Raw genomic sequence first — 15377 nt, forward strand, 5'->3', positions numbered from 1 at the left:
ATCCAACAGCATCTACAGTCCTTTTCAGCCTCTGAATCAGATTTTTGCTCAGGTCCCTCAATTTCAGCCAGAAAATACCTGAAATCACAGAAAAACACACAAACTCATAGTAAAGTCCAGAAAAGTGAATTTTAACTAAAAACTAATAAAAATATACTAAAAACGAACTAGATCATACTAAAAACATACTAAAAATATAATAAAAACTAACTAAAACATACTAAAAACATACTAAAAATAATGCCAAAAAGCGTATAAATTATCCGCTCATCAGTGGTCAGCTTCTGGTACGCGACTGTAGCATGTTTGATAAAGTATTTTGGACTTTTCCATCCTGTGTTGAGGCTTTCAAGCATTGCAAGCCATTTGTTTCCATCGATGGCATGCATCTGTATGGCAGATACGATGGGGTGTTGCTTATAGCGATGGCACAAGACGGCAACATCAATATCCTGTCTATTGCTTCTGCCATTGTGGTGTCTAAGAGTATTGAGTCATGGTCATTCTTCCTTACTAATCTGAGGTGCCATGTCACTCCACAAGAAGTTCTGTTGGTTATCTCCGACAGATCGCAGGCCATCAAGGCTACATTCAGTGCTGATGATAGTGGTTGGCATCCTCCTAGGGCGTTCCATGCTTACTGTATCAGACACATGGCCGCTAAATTCATGACTCATTTTAAGTTAGTCATTTTAAACACCACTTACAGTCCAAGCAAGGCTAGGTATGAGTGGTACATGGATGCCTTGAGAGGAGTGTCCTCAGGGATTGCAGACTGGGCTGGTCATTTCAACAAAGAGATATGGCTACAACACTGCGATTGTGATAGGCGGTTTGGTCACATGACTACAAATCTATCTGAGTGCATCACTTCAGTTCTTAAGGGTACACGATACTTGCCGATTTCTGCCATCGTGTGCATCACGTACGAACATTTGCAGAAGTTGTTCGTCACAAAGGGCAGGGAGGCACAGTCACAGCTGGCTGCTGGAAATTGCTTCTCTCAGAGGTTGATGGCATCCATTGAGAAGAACAAAGAAGGCATCTCGAAGATGTGTGTAACTCATTGTGATAGGCAGGCTTCCGTGTTTGTCGTGGAGGAGTTAGAGTCGTTCATGGGTTGGTCGCAAGGTTCCTTCTGTGTCAGCCTTTCAGCGGGTACGTGTGACTGTGGCTTCTTTCAGTCTCTCCACTATCCGTGCTGCCATGCTCTTGCCGGGTGTGCCGCCGCTAGCATCGAGTTGGCCCCGTATGTTCATCCGATTTATAGACAGGAAGCAGTTTTCAAGGTGTACGAGATGGAGTTCCCACCGATACCAGATGAGTCCTTGTGGCCGGAGTGCTATGGGACAATGCTCCATCCTAACCCACTCATGTGCCAGAAGACGACTAGGTGACCCATGTCTACTAGATTCCAGAATGACATGGATGAGGTCGAGCGACAGGAGAAGCAGTGTGGTCTCTTGATGAGCGGATAATTTATACGCTTTTTGGCATTCTTTTTAGGTAGTTTTTAGTATGATTTAGTTAGTTTTTAGTATATAATTATTAGTTTTTATGCAAAAATCACATTTCTGGACTTTACTATGAGTTTGTGTGTTTTCTATGATTTCAGGTAATTTCTCGCTGAAATTGAGGGACCTGAGCAAAAATCTGATTCAGAGGCTAAAAAAGGACTGCAGATGCTGTTGGATTCTGACCTCCCTGCACTCGAAATAGATTTTCTGGAGCTACAGAAGCTCAATTGGTGCACTCTTAATTGCTTTTGAAATTATACATCTTGGGCTTTCCAGCAATGTATAATAGTCCATACTTTATCCGAGATTTGATGGCCCAAGCTGGCGTTCCAAGTCAGCATAAAAATTCTGACGTAAAACGCCCAAACTGGCACCAGAATTGGAGTTAAACGCTCAAACTGGCACCAGAGCTGGCGTTTAACTCCAAGAAAAGCCTATGCATGTGAAAGCTTCAATGCTCAGCCCAAGCACACACCAAGTGGGCTCCGGAAGTAGATTTCTGCATCATTTACTTATTTCTGTAGACCCTAGGTTACTAGTTCACTATAAATTGGACCTTTTACTATTGTATTCTCATCTTTTGATCATCTTTGATCTTGGGATCAGGTGTTTGAACGCTGTTTCGATTATTTCATGTTATTTGGGAGGCATGGCCATTCGGCCATGTCTAGACCTTGCTCTTATGTATTTTCAACGGTGGAGTTTCTACACCTCATAGATTAAGGTGTGGAGCTCTACTGTCCCTCATGAATTAATGCAATTACTACTGTTCTTATATTCAATTCAAGCTTATTCTTGTTCTAAGATATTCACTCGCACTTCAACCTGATGAATGTGATGATCCGTGATACTCATCATCATTCTCCCTTATGAACGCGTGCCTGGCAACCACTTCTGTTCTTCATGCTATAGCTTGAGTGTGTATCTCTTGGCCTTCTGGTTCACGACGCATGGTTGCCTCTCCTGACAACAGAGTCTTCTATTCCATGCGATCAGAGTCCTCGTGGTATAAGCTAGAATCAATTGGCAGCATTCTTGAGATCCGAAAAGTCTAAATCTTGTCTGTGGTATTCCGAGTAGGATCTGGGATGGGATGACTATGACGAGCTTCAAACTCGTGACTGTGGGGCGCAGTGACAGTGTGCAAAAGAATCAATGGATCTTACTCCAACACGATCGAGAACCGACAGCTGATTAGCTGATGGTGTTTTTGTGGAAAAACAAATTTCCAACACACAAATCCAACCGGCAAGTATACCGGGTCGCATCAAGTAATAAAAACTCACAAGAGTGAGGTCGATCCCACAGGGATTGATGGATCAAGCAACTTTAGTGGGTGATTAGTTTAGTCAAGCTAACATTGAGTGAATTGTGTGAAGTTGATCAACAGAAAGTAAATTGCAAGGAATTTAAAAGATGCAGAAAATAAAATTGCAGGAAACTTAAAGAACAAGAAAGTAAAAGAGCTGCAACTTAAATTGCACGAAATGTAAATTGCATTAAATGTAAAGGGGATTGGGAACAAGGAGATTAAAGCAAGCAGCAAGCAGAACCTGGAACAATTGCATAAGAATTAAATTGCATGAAAAGTAAAAGGACTTGGGTGCTGGGAACTAAAATTCAACAAGAGAATGTAGGGAGCAATCAGGCAGAAGTGTAACTTGCAACAAATCTTAAACAGAAAGCAGAATTGCTTGAAGAAGCAAACAGAAATTAAATTCAATTTAATTGCCAAATGAGATTGAAGATCTCAGGAAATCAAAGAGACTAGAAAATAAGTCTAGATCTCTATTCCTTCCTTGATCCAACCAAGAATATTTGCAAAAGGAAAGAAGATGAAAGCAGTAAAGAGAGTTTTGGTTCAAATCCTTAATTCACTTGAATTTTGCAGAAGAGTAACAAGAGAAATCTTAGACCAAGAGGGAAACAGAATTCCTTCACTCTCAATCCCAGATTTAAGACAGAAATGAAAACTCAAAGAGAGAGAGCTATCTACTACTACGACTCCCTAATGGAGTAAGCCCCCTCACAAAGATGGAAATGATGCCTTATATAGGCTTTACAAAATAAAATGAAAATGAAATTAAAATAAATTACAAAAATGAAAATTCTAATTTAATTGATCCATGTGCCTTTGAGTGATGATGTGGGCTTTGCTTGCTTTGGATTTGAGGAGAAATGGGTTTGGTTGGCCTTGATTCAATTTGGAAAGGAATTGCATTTAAATGAAATTTTGGTTGAATTTTGGCCCATGTTGCTCCCAGGAGGCTGCCCTGCCCTTGTGGAGGGCAGGGCAGAAAATGTTGCTTGCGCCCTTGGTTCGTGCGTGGTGCGTTGGTGTGCGCTGCAGGATGCTACCCTGCCCTCGCGGAGGGCAGGGCAGAAAAGTTTGGTGCGCCAGATTGGTGCCTGGGCGCGCTGCTGGTGCTGCTGAATGTTGCTTTGGTGCGCCAGGTTGGTGCTCTAGCCGTGCCACAACAAAATGCTGCCCTGCCCTCGCGGAGGGCAGGGCAGTGTTTCCAAAAAATGAAGCTCCGCGTTCGAGACTTGGTGGATGCACACGCTACTTCTTTTCCTTGGTTTATTTTTGCTTATTTTTGGCCCTTAAAGATGCCTTTCGTTCCTGCCTCAATTTTCTATATATCGTTGGAAAGCTTTGAATATCAGCTTTCCAACGCAACTAGAAGCACATCAATCGGACGTCTGTAGCTCAAGTTATAGCCCTTTGAAGTAGGCATGGTCATGCTGTGAGCGGCCAGATTTTAACTTAGCGAAAATTTGCTCCAACCTCACTTTTTTTCATCATGATTCTGCCCTGCCCTTGCCAAGGGCAGGGCAGTGTGCGTGCTGGTGGTTTTCTCCTTTGATTTTGTCATGGGCCACGCTTTTAAAAGCGTGGCCTAAGGCTCCAAAGTGTACCCCAACTTCAAAGTGTACCTCAAAGCTCTTTTTTCTCCTTTTTTTGTGCTTCTTTGCTTCTTTTTCTTCTTATTTCCTACAAGATTTATAAAATTAAAAGATCACGGAAATCTTCCAATTAAGTATAAAAGAATGCAATATTTAAGCACTAATCATCAATTTCTTGTATAAAAAAGCATAGAAAAATAGGTATATGATGACATGTCATCACAACACCAAACTTAAACCTTGCTTGTCCCCAAGCAAGAAAAGAATTATGCAATAAAGATTGACAATCCAAGGTAAGAAGAATAGCAACTCAATGTTCATGGTAAGCTAGTTTTCTATGCATGCTTCAATCACAAAAGAAATGTAAATGATTGATGCTTCCATTTAGCTCAATTTATGAAATCTTTTTCTTATAATTCTTCCTTGAAACAAGCTTTTGATTTTTTTTTAGCTTCTCCTTTTGGGTGCTTTGCCCCATGAGTTAATAACAAAGCTACGACTTCTAAATGCTTTGTTTTCAAGTATTACCACTTGATACATAAGAACCACAAGCATTTAATTAGAGGACTTCATTAAGCTCATTTTTCTTTTCTTTTCTTGACTCTCTAATCATTGATGCTCAGAGCCTTGAGCTTTGAGGGAGTGCTTTTGCACTTGAGCCTAGCCTTGACTTCTAAGTGTTTTGTTTTCAAGCATTTGGCTTGATACATAAACACCACAAGCACTTAGCAAATAAATTGCCATTGATACTCAGAGCCTTCAGCTTTCTCATTCTTTCCCTTTTTCCTTTTTTGCTTTTTTTTTTGCATTTACTTCCTTCAAGGTTTTCATGATTTCAAAAGATTTCACAAAATGTACAAGATGAAAAACTTCAATTAAATAAAATCCAATGCAATTGAGCAACAATCAATCATACTAGCTTTCCAATACTTGTATGCACATGCTAAATTCTTCTTTAATTCCTTGTTTGTTTATGATCATGATGCTTTTTTGCTTTTGAATTCACAAAACTCAAGTTGGTAGTCACAATGTCACAACAACATATTTCAAATCAAATTCAAGCTATGCTTAGTCATACCACACATGTATACAGAAAATATAAAGACAATCATGCAATTTAAAGTGCTGGAAATAAATGAGAGGAAAAGGAACTTTACAACCTTGCAATTCATCTTCTCTATTGTTGTCATTTTCCTCCCATTCTTCTCCTTCCCATACCAACTCAGAATGCTTGCTCATCCTCAAGCAACAATTATAACAATGGCTATGGGGCTAAGATGGATCATGAATGTCTTACACAATGATATGTTAGTAACACATGTGTTTCAAGCAAGCAAAATTAAAGATAACAATCAAGGCATAGAGACAGCGACATTTTGATTGCAAGCATAAGAAGGTGTGCACAATACATTGCATAAAAGATAAGTGGCACACCAAACTTAGTGTGACACTTTCACTTGAAATTAATGCAAGTATCTAGTAAGCATTGGAACCAAATTTTTTTGCATAGCAACACCAAACTTAGAATGCAACCAAATGTCAATTTATTTGAACTAAAACTAAACAAGAGAAACTGTTATTTGTTAAATACAATCACCAAATGAATAGTCTGTCATGAATAAGGATGTCTTGGTGATGTATTTACAAAAACAGTTAATAAAAGAAAAAAATAACTAAAACAAAGAGAATGCAAACGAAATGTCAAAAATAAAAGAAAAATAACAATGCAAATGCAATATGATTATGCAGACAAGTGATGTTGCTAGATGAGTTGCATAGAAAAATAAGTGGCACACCAAACTTAGAATCTTAGTGTGACACTTTCATGTAGAATTGATGCAATCATCCAAAAAGATTGAAAATAATTTGTTGCAAGGCAACACCAAACTTAGAATGTGATCATATGCCAATTTATTGAAATTTAAACAAAGCACGGAGAAGAAATGTACCTACTATCTACCTGTTATTTACTTTCTTCCTCTTTTTCCAGTTTGTTAAGAGGAATGACTTCAAGAGGGGAGAAGTTTCAGCTATTGTCCCCTGTCTTGGTCTCCTTTCAGCAAGCTTCCTTGTGAAATTGGCTTGATTAATCTTGCTTGCTGAATCAGGGGGAGGATTGTTTGCAGTTGACCTTCTCTTGAATGTTGTCGTTGGTATCTTGGTCACAATCCTCTTCTTGGTGCTTTTGTTAATTGCCTTCACTTCTTGGATGTCAAGATATGGTTGCTGTGTGATTATTGGAGTGATTTCTTCATTAAGAGCCTCTTGAATTGGTGGTTCCATGAATCCTTCTTCTATGCAACTCTCTGCTTCAATTGAGGGTGACTTCTCCTGAGTGTCTTCCTCACTTTCTTGATCCTCCACTTCTTCCCTTGTCACCTCAAGTGCAGTTTCATTTTCAACCACCTCATTCTTCATTGAAAGTTCACTTGATGCAGTGGCCTCCTTATCTTGCTCTTCCACTTTCTCCTTCACATCCATCAATTGACCTTCATTTTCCTTACTCAGTGGTTCTACGCTCTTCCTTGTTTTCTCTAAGGGGCCATTCATCTTATTGAAGACGATTTCTTTCCAGGATTGGGGTTGTGTGTATCTTTCCACGAGTTTTCTATGTATTTCAATGGCTTGAAGGTAATCCTCATCTGGTGGTTCAAGAGATGAAGGTTGAGAGTAATTTTGGTGACGTGGATATGTTGTGGTGAAGTTGTGTTGAGGGGTGTGGAATGAGTTGTGTGATTGATGGGATGACTTGTATGGATTTTGGAGGAAACCTTGTGTTGAGGCATAATCAAGTGATGAAGAACTTTCAAATGAGCAACTGGGATGTGAGGGTGAATGCTCTTTCATTCCTTGGTGATACTCCCAGCCATCATTAGAATAATGACTTGAATTATTTTGTGGTGGGAAGTATCCCATATGATTCTCTTGCTCATCTTGTGTCTCTGAGGCAAATCTCCATGAATTGGAGTTCTCAGACTCTGTTAATTCATGGTGATATTCCCAGCCACCATTAGAAGGTGATGATGGTGGGCAATATCCCGTAAAATTTTGTTTGACCATAAGATGAGTTGAACTCCATTTGTATTTTGTAAAATGCAACATCAATGGAAATTGAAATTCATGTCACAGAGACAGAATTTCTTAGTGAGGCAATAACTCAAACACCTTGGTTTCAACTTAGAAAAGAGAACAAAAACAAAGAAAATGCTTGATCTAGACTTCTCACCCACTTAATCATTGTTGATCTAATCAATCCCCGGCAACGGCGCCAAAAACTTGATGGTGTTTTTGTGGAAAAACAAATTTCCAACACACAAATCCAACCGACAAGTATACGGGTCGCATCAAGTAATAATAACTCACAAGAGTGAGGTCGATCCCACAGGGATTGATGGATCAAGCAACTATAGTGGGTGATTAGTTTAGTCAAGCTAACATTGAGTGAATTGTGTGAAGTTGATCAACAGAAAGTAAATTGCAAGGAATTTAAAAGATGCAGAAAATAAAATTGCAGGAAACTTAAAGAACAAGAAAGTAAAAGAGCTGCAACTTAAATTGCACGAAATGTAAATTGCATTAAATGTAAAGGGGATTGGGAACAAGGAGATTAAAGCAAGCAGCAAGCAGAACCTGGAACAATTGCATAAGAATTAAATTGCATGAAAAGTAAAAGGACTTGGGTGCTGGGAACTAAAATTCAACAAGAGAATGTAGGGAGCAATCAGGCAGAAGTGTAACTTGCAACAAATCTTAAACAGAAAGCAGAATTGCTTGAAGAAGCAAATAGAAATTAAATTCAATTTAATTTCCAAATGAGATTGAAGATCTCAGGAAATCAAAGAGACTAGAAAATAAGTCTAGATCTCTATTCCTTCCTTGATCCAACAAAGAATATTTGCAAAAGGAAAGAAGATGAAAGCAGTAAAGAGAGTTTTGGTTCAAATCCTTAATTCACTTGAATTTTGCAGAAGAATAACAAGAGAAATCTTAGACCAAGAGGGAAACAGAATTCCTTCACTCTCAATCCCAGATTTAAGACAGAAATGAAAACTCAAAGAGAGAGAGCTATCTACTACTACGACTCCCTAATGGAGCAAGCCCCCTCACAAAGATGGAAATGATGCCTTATATAGGCTTTACAAAATAAAATGAAAATGAAATTAAAACAAATTACAAAAATGAAAATTCTAATTTAATTGATCCATGTGCCTTTGAGTGATGATGTGGGCTTTGCTTGCTTTGGATTTGAGGAGAAATGGGTTTGGTTGGCCTTGATTCAATTTGGAGAGGAATTGCATTTAAATGAAATTTTGGTTGAATTTTGGCCCATGTTGCTCCCAGGAGGCTGCCCTGCCCTTGTGGAGGGCAGGGCAGAAAATGTTGCTTGCGCCCTTGGTGCGTGCGTGGTGCGTTGGTGTGCGCTGCAGGATGCTGCCCTGCCCTCGCGGAGGGCAGGGCAGAAAAGTTTGGTGCGCCAGATTGGTGCCTGGGCGCGCTGCTGGTGCTGCCGAATGTTGCTTTGGTGCGCCAGGTTGGTGCTCTGGCCGTGCCACAACAAAATGCTGCCCTACCCTCACGGAGGGCAGGGCAGTGTTTCCAAAAAATGAAGCTCCGCGTTCGAGACTTGGTGGATGCACACGCTACTTCTTTTCCTTGGTTTATTTTTGCTTATTTTTGGCCCTTAAAGATGCCTTTCGTTCCTGCCTCAATTGTACGCCAAATATGGATTTCTATATATCGTTGGAAAGCTCTGAATGTCAGCTTTCCAACGCAACTGGAAGCACATCAATCGGACGTCTGTAGCTCAAGTTATAGCCCTTTGAAGTAGGCATGGTCATGCTGTGAGCGGCCAGATTTTAACTTAGCGAAAATTTGCTCCAACCTCACTTTGTTTCATCATGATTCTGCCCTGCCCTTGCCAAGGGCAGGGCAGGGTGCGTGCTGGTGGTTTTCTCCTTTGATTTTGTCATGGGCCACGCTTTTAAAAGCGTGGCCTAAGGCTCCAAAGTGTACCCCAACTTCAAAGTGTACCCCAAAGCTCTTTTTTTCTCCTTTTTTTGTGCTTCTTTGCTTCTTTTTCTTCTTATTTCCTACAAGATTTATAAAATTAAAAGATCACGGAAATCTTCCAATTAAGTATAAAAGAATGCAATATTTAAGCACTAATCATCAATTTCTTGTATAAAAAAGCATAGAAAAATAGGTATATGATGACATGTCATCATTAGCCATGCGGGAAACCGTAGAGGACCATTTTCACTGAGAGGATGGATGGTAGCCACTGACAACGGTGATCCACCTACATACAGCTTGCCATGGAAAGGAGTATGAATGATTGGATGAAGGCAGTAGGAAAGCAGAGATTCAGGAGGAACAAAGCATCTCCATACGCTTATCTGAAATTTCCACCAATTAATTGCATAAGTATCTCTATCTTATTTTATGTTTTATTCAGCTTTTAATTATTAAAACCCCATAATCATTTGAATCCGCCTGACTAAGATTTACAAGATGACCAAAGCTTGCTTCAAGCCGACAATCTCCGTGGGATCGAGCCTTACTCACGTAAGGTATTACTTGGACGCCCATTACACTTGCTGGTCAGCTGCACAGAGTTGTGTATCACGATTCCGTGTACCAAGTTTTGGCGCCGTTACCGGGGATTGTTCGAGTTTGGACAACTGACGGTTCATCTTGTTGCTTAGATTAGGTATTTTTCTTTTTTATTTTGTTCTTCAGAATTTTTAAGAACGAATTCTAAAGTTTCAGATGATGCTTTTATCATCACAGGGGCTAGTTGATTCCCATCAATTTGGCTGTTGTATGTAATGTCTTGTTGAAGCTTGGCTGGCCATGTCTAATCTTTTTAGACTGAAGCTTTAGACTAACATTGCATGATTCCTAGAATTCTTATGAAAAAAAAAATTTGAGTTTCTTATTTTCTTTTTCAAAATAATTTTCAAATTTTTTTTATAAAATAATAAAAATAAAAAATATTTTGTGTTTCTTGTTTGAGTCTAGTGTCAATTTTTAAGTTTGGTGTCAATTGCATATTTTCATTTTTCTTGCAAATTTTCGAAAACTCATGCATGGTGTTCTTCATGATCTTCAAGTTGTTCTTGATGATTTTCTTTGTCTGATCTCTAAATTCTCTTGTTTTGTGTCTTTTGTTGTTTCTCATGTGCATTCTCAATTTGTTAGTGTCTCTAGTATGAAAATTTCTAAGTTTGGTGTCTTGCATGTCTTTCTTTTCTTAAAAACTTTCAAAAAAATATGTTCTTAATGTTCATCTTGACATTCAAAGTGTTCTTGCATGCATTGTTTATTTGATCTTAGTTTTTTATGATTAGTTTCATTTTGTTGTTTTTCTCTCTCATCATTAAAAATTCAAAAAAAATTTCAAAATTATGTCTTTTCAAGTAAATAATACAGAGAATTGAAGATTCAGAACATATAGCAGAGGATTCACAAAGAAAAAGCTGGGCGTTCAAAATGGCCAGTGAAGAAGGAATTTTGGCGTTTAAACGCCAACCAGGGTACCTGGCTGGGCGTTTAACACCCAAGGAGGTAGACAAGTGGGCGTTAAACTCCCAGAATGGTATCCATTCTGGGAGTTTAACGCCAGGATAGCACCAAGGAGGTAGTTTTGTTTTCAATTCAAATCTTTTTCAATTTTTCAAGTTTTAAAACTAATTTTTCAAAATTTAATCTTTTTCATATCCTCTCTTATCAATCATATCTTTTTAAAAATAAAATTTTCTTCGATCATATCTTTTCAATCATATCTTTTTAAAATCAAATTTTTTCAATCATATCTCTTCTAATTTGATTTCACTTTTTTTTCTAACTTCTTATCTTTTTAAAATTATTTTCAAATCTTTTTCAAATAATCACTATTTCTTATCTTTAAAAAAAAACCACCTAATCACTTTTTCTCTCCCAATTTTCGAAAATCACTAACCACTTTTTCAAAAGTCATTTTAATTTTCGAAAACTCTCTCCCTCATCTCTTTCTATTTAATCACTAACACTTATCATCCTTTGATAATTCAGACTCCCTCTCTCTCTATAAGTTCAAATTCTTTACCTCATCCTTCTATTCTTTTTTTCCTCTGACACATCAAGGAATCTCTATACTGTGACATAGAGAATTCCCTACTTCTTTGTTTTCTTCTCTTTCATATGAGTAGGAACAAAGATAAAGGCATTCTTATTGAAGTTAATCCTGATCCTGAAAGGACTCTGAAGAGGAAGTTAAGAGAAGCTAAAGCACAACTCTCTAGAGAGGACCTAACAGAAATTTTTGAAAAAGAAGAAGACATGGCAGCCGAAAATAACAACAATGCCAACAATGCAAGGAAGGTGCTTGGTGACTTTACTGCACCTACTCCCGACTTCTATGGGAGAAGAATTTCTATTCTTGCCATTGGAGCAAACAACTTTGAGCTTAAGCCTCAATTAGTTTCTCTGATGCAACAAAATTGCAAGTTTCATGGACTTCCATTGGAAGATCCTCATCAGTTCTTGGCTGAATTTTTGCAAATCTGTGACACTATTAAGACCAATGGAGTTGATCCTGAGGTCTACAGACTCATGCTTTTCCCTTTTACTTAAGAGACAGAGCTAGTATATGGTTGAACTGACAACCTAGAGACAGCCTGAACTCTTGGGAAAAGCTGGTCAATGCCTTCTTAACTAAATTCTTTTCACCTCAAAAGATGAGTAAGCTTAGAGTGGAAGTTCAAACCTTCAAACAAAAGGAAGGTGAATCCCTCTAAGAAGCATAGGAAAGATACAAGCAATTGAGTAGAAGGTGTCCCTCTGACATGCTTTCAGAATGGAGCATTATAGGTATCTTATATGATAGTCTGTCTGAGTTATCCAAAATGTCAATGGACTATTCCACAGGTGGATCTATTCATCTGAAGAAAACACCTGCAGAAGCCCAGGAACTCATTGAAATAGTTGCAAATAACCAGTTCATGTACACTTTTGAAAGAAATTCTGTGAACAATGGAACAACTCAAAAGAAAGGAGTTCTTGAGATTGATACTCTGAATGCCATATTGGCTCATAACAAAATATTGACTCAGCAGGTCAATATAATTTCTCAGAATCTGACTGGATTGCAAGCTGCATCTGGCAGTGCTGAAGAAGCCTCCTCTGAAGGAGAAGCTTATGACCCTGAGAATCATGCAATGGAAGAGGTGAATTACATGGGAGAACCCTATGGAAACAATTACAATTCTTCATGGAGGAATCACGCAAATTTCTCATGGAAGGATCAACAGAAGCCTCAACAAGGCTTCAATAACAATAATGGTGGGAGAAACAGGTTTGGCAATAGCAAACCTTTCCCATCATCTTCTTAGCAACAGATAGATAATTCTGAGCAGAGCCTCTCTAGCTTAGCAAATATAGTCTCTGATCTATCTAATACCACACTAAGTTTCATGAATGAAACAAGATCCTCCATTAGAAAGTTGGAGGCACAAGTGGGTCAGCTAAGTAAGAAGGTTACTGAAACTCCTCTTAGCACTCTCCCAAGCAATACAGAAGAAAATCCAAAGAGAGAGTGCAAGGCCATAACCATGACCAACATGGCCAAACCTGGAGAGAGTGAGGAAGACGTTATTCCCAGTGAGAAAAACCTCATGGGATGTCCTCTGAACGAAAAGAAGTTCCCCTTTGAGGAAACAAAGAAATCTGAGGCTCATATAGAGACCATAGAGATTCCATTGAACCTACTTCTGCCATTCATGAGCTCTGATGAGTATTCTTCCTCTGCAGAGGATGAAGATATTACTGAAGAGCAAGTTGCTAAGTACCTTGGAGCAATCATGAAGCTGAATGCCAAATTATTTGGTAATGAGACTTGGGAGGATGAACCTCCATTGCTCATTAACGAACTAAACACCTTGGTTCAGCTGAAGATACCTCAAAAGAAACCGGATCCTGGAAGGTTCTTAATACCTTGCACCATTGGCACCATGACCTTTGATGAGCGGATAATTTATACGTTTTTTGGCATTGTTTTTAGGTAGTTTTTAGTAGGATCTAGATACTTTTAGGGATGTTTTCATTAGTTTTTATGAAAAATTCACATTTCTAGACTTTACTATGAGTTTGTGTTTTTTTCTGTGGTCTCAGGTATTTTCTGGCTGAAATTGAGGGACCTGAGCAAAACTCTGATTTAGGATGACAAAGGACTGCTGATGCTGTTGGATTCTGACCTCCCTGCACTCGAAATAGATTTTCTAGAGCTACAGAACTCCAAATGGCGCGCTCTTAACGGCTTTGGAAAGTAGACATCCAGAGCTTTCCAGAAATATATAATAGTCCATACTTTGTTCAAGCTTAAATGACGCAAACTGGCGTCCGACGCCAGTTTCATGCTGCATTCTGGAGGCAGACGCTAGAAACACGTCACAAACCAGAGTTAAGCGCCAAAAACACGTTACAACTTGGCGTTTAACTCCAGAAGAAGCCTCTACACGTGTAAAGCTCAAGTTCAGCCCAAGCACACACCAAAGTGGGCCCCGAAAGTAGATTTCTGCATTTAGACTTATTTCTGTAAACCCTAAAAACTAGTCTAGTATAAATAGGACATTTCACTATTGTATTAGACATCTTTGGATTATTTTTGGATTACCTTATGATCCTTTGATCATGTTTATGGGGGCTGGCCATTCGGAAATGCCTGGACCATCACTTATATATTCTCAATGGTGGAGTTTCTACACACTATAGATTAAGGGTGTGAAGCTCTGCTGTACCTCGAGTTTTAATGCAATTACTACTATCTTTTATTCAATTCATCTTATCCTTATTATAAGATATTCGTTGCAGTTCAACCTGATGGATGTGATGATCCGTGACACTCATCATCATCCATCCTTATGAACGCGTGACTGACAACCACTTCCGTTCTACTTTAGACAGAGCGCATATCTCTTGGGTTCCTTAATCAGAATCTTCGTGGTATAAGCTAGAACCCTTTGGCAGCCATTCTTGAGAATCCGGAAAGTCTTAACCTTGTCTGTGGTATTACGAGTACGATTCAAGGATTGAATGACTGTGACGATCTTCAAACTTGCGATTGTTGGGAGTGGCGACAGACGCAAAAGAATCAATGGATTCTATTCCGACATAATCGAGAACCGACAGATGATTAGCCGTGCTGTGACGAGCATTTGGACCATTTTCACTGAGAGGATGGGATGTAGCCATTGACAACAGTGATGCCCTATACAGCTTGCCACGGAAAGGAGTATGAAGGATTGAAGGAAGGCAGTTGGAAAGCAGAGATTCAACAGGAACTAGCATCTCTATGCACTTATATGAAATTCTCACCATTGAATTAAATAAGTATTTCCATCTCTATTTTAAGTTTTATTTATTTTTATATTCGAAAACCTTTATAACCATTATAATCTGCCTAACTGAGATTTACAAGATGACCATAGCTTGCTTCATACCAACAATCTCTGTGGGATCGACCCTTACTCACGTAAGGTATTACTTGGACGACCCAGTGCACTTGCTGGTTAGTTGTGTGAAGTTGTGACAAAGTGTGATTCACGTTTGAGAGCGCCACCAAGTTTTTGGCGCCATTGTTGATGATCACAATTTCGTGCACCATGTTTTTGGCACCGTTGCCGGGGATTGTTTGAGTTTGGACAACTGACGGTTCATCTTGTTGCTCATATTAGGTAATTTTCTTTTCAAAAAGTTGTCAAAAAGCCTTCAAAAATTTTTTCTCTTTTCGTTTTTCAAAAAAAATTAATTTTCGGAAAATCCAAAAAAATTTTAATAAAATCATAAAAATCAAAAATATTTTTTGTTTCTTGTTTGAGTTTAGTGTCAATTTTTAAGTTTGGTGTCAATTGCATGTTTTAAAAACTTTTGCATTTTTTTGAAAATTTCATGCATGGTGTTCTTCATGATCTGCAA

The 15377-nt window shown here is 38.7% G+C and overlaps 1 protein-coding gene across 1 annotated transcript; it reads left to right on the top strand.

Annotated features, from left to right (window-relative positions):
* The first annotated feature begins 302 nt into the window (after positions 1–302).
* On the top strand, positions 303–1397 carry LOC112730255 (uncharacterized). Its single transcript, XM_025780373.1, has one exon. It carries the CDS (start codon positions 303–305, stop codon positions 1395–1397), a length of 1095 nt encoding a protein of 364 aa, XP_025636158.1.
* The last annotated feature ends 13980 nt before the right edge of the window (positions 1398–15377 follow it).

The sequence above is a fragment of the Arachis hypogaea genome, chromosome 1 (assembly GCF_003086295.3).
Source record: "Arachis hypogaea cultivar Tifrunner chromosome 1, arahy.Tifrunner.gnm2.J5K5, whole genome shotgun sequence".
In the NCBI taxonomy this organism is placed as follows: Eukaryota; Viridiplantae; Streptophyta; class Magnoliopsida; order Fabales; family Fabaceae; genus Arachis; species Arachis hypogaea.

Coding starts and splice junctions, on each gene's coding strand:
- LOC112730255 (XM_025780373.1), top strand. CDS start 303: ATGTTTGATAAAGTATTTTGGACTTTTCCATCCTGTGTTGAGGCTTTC.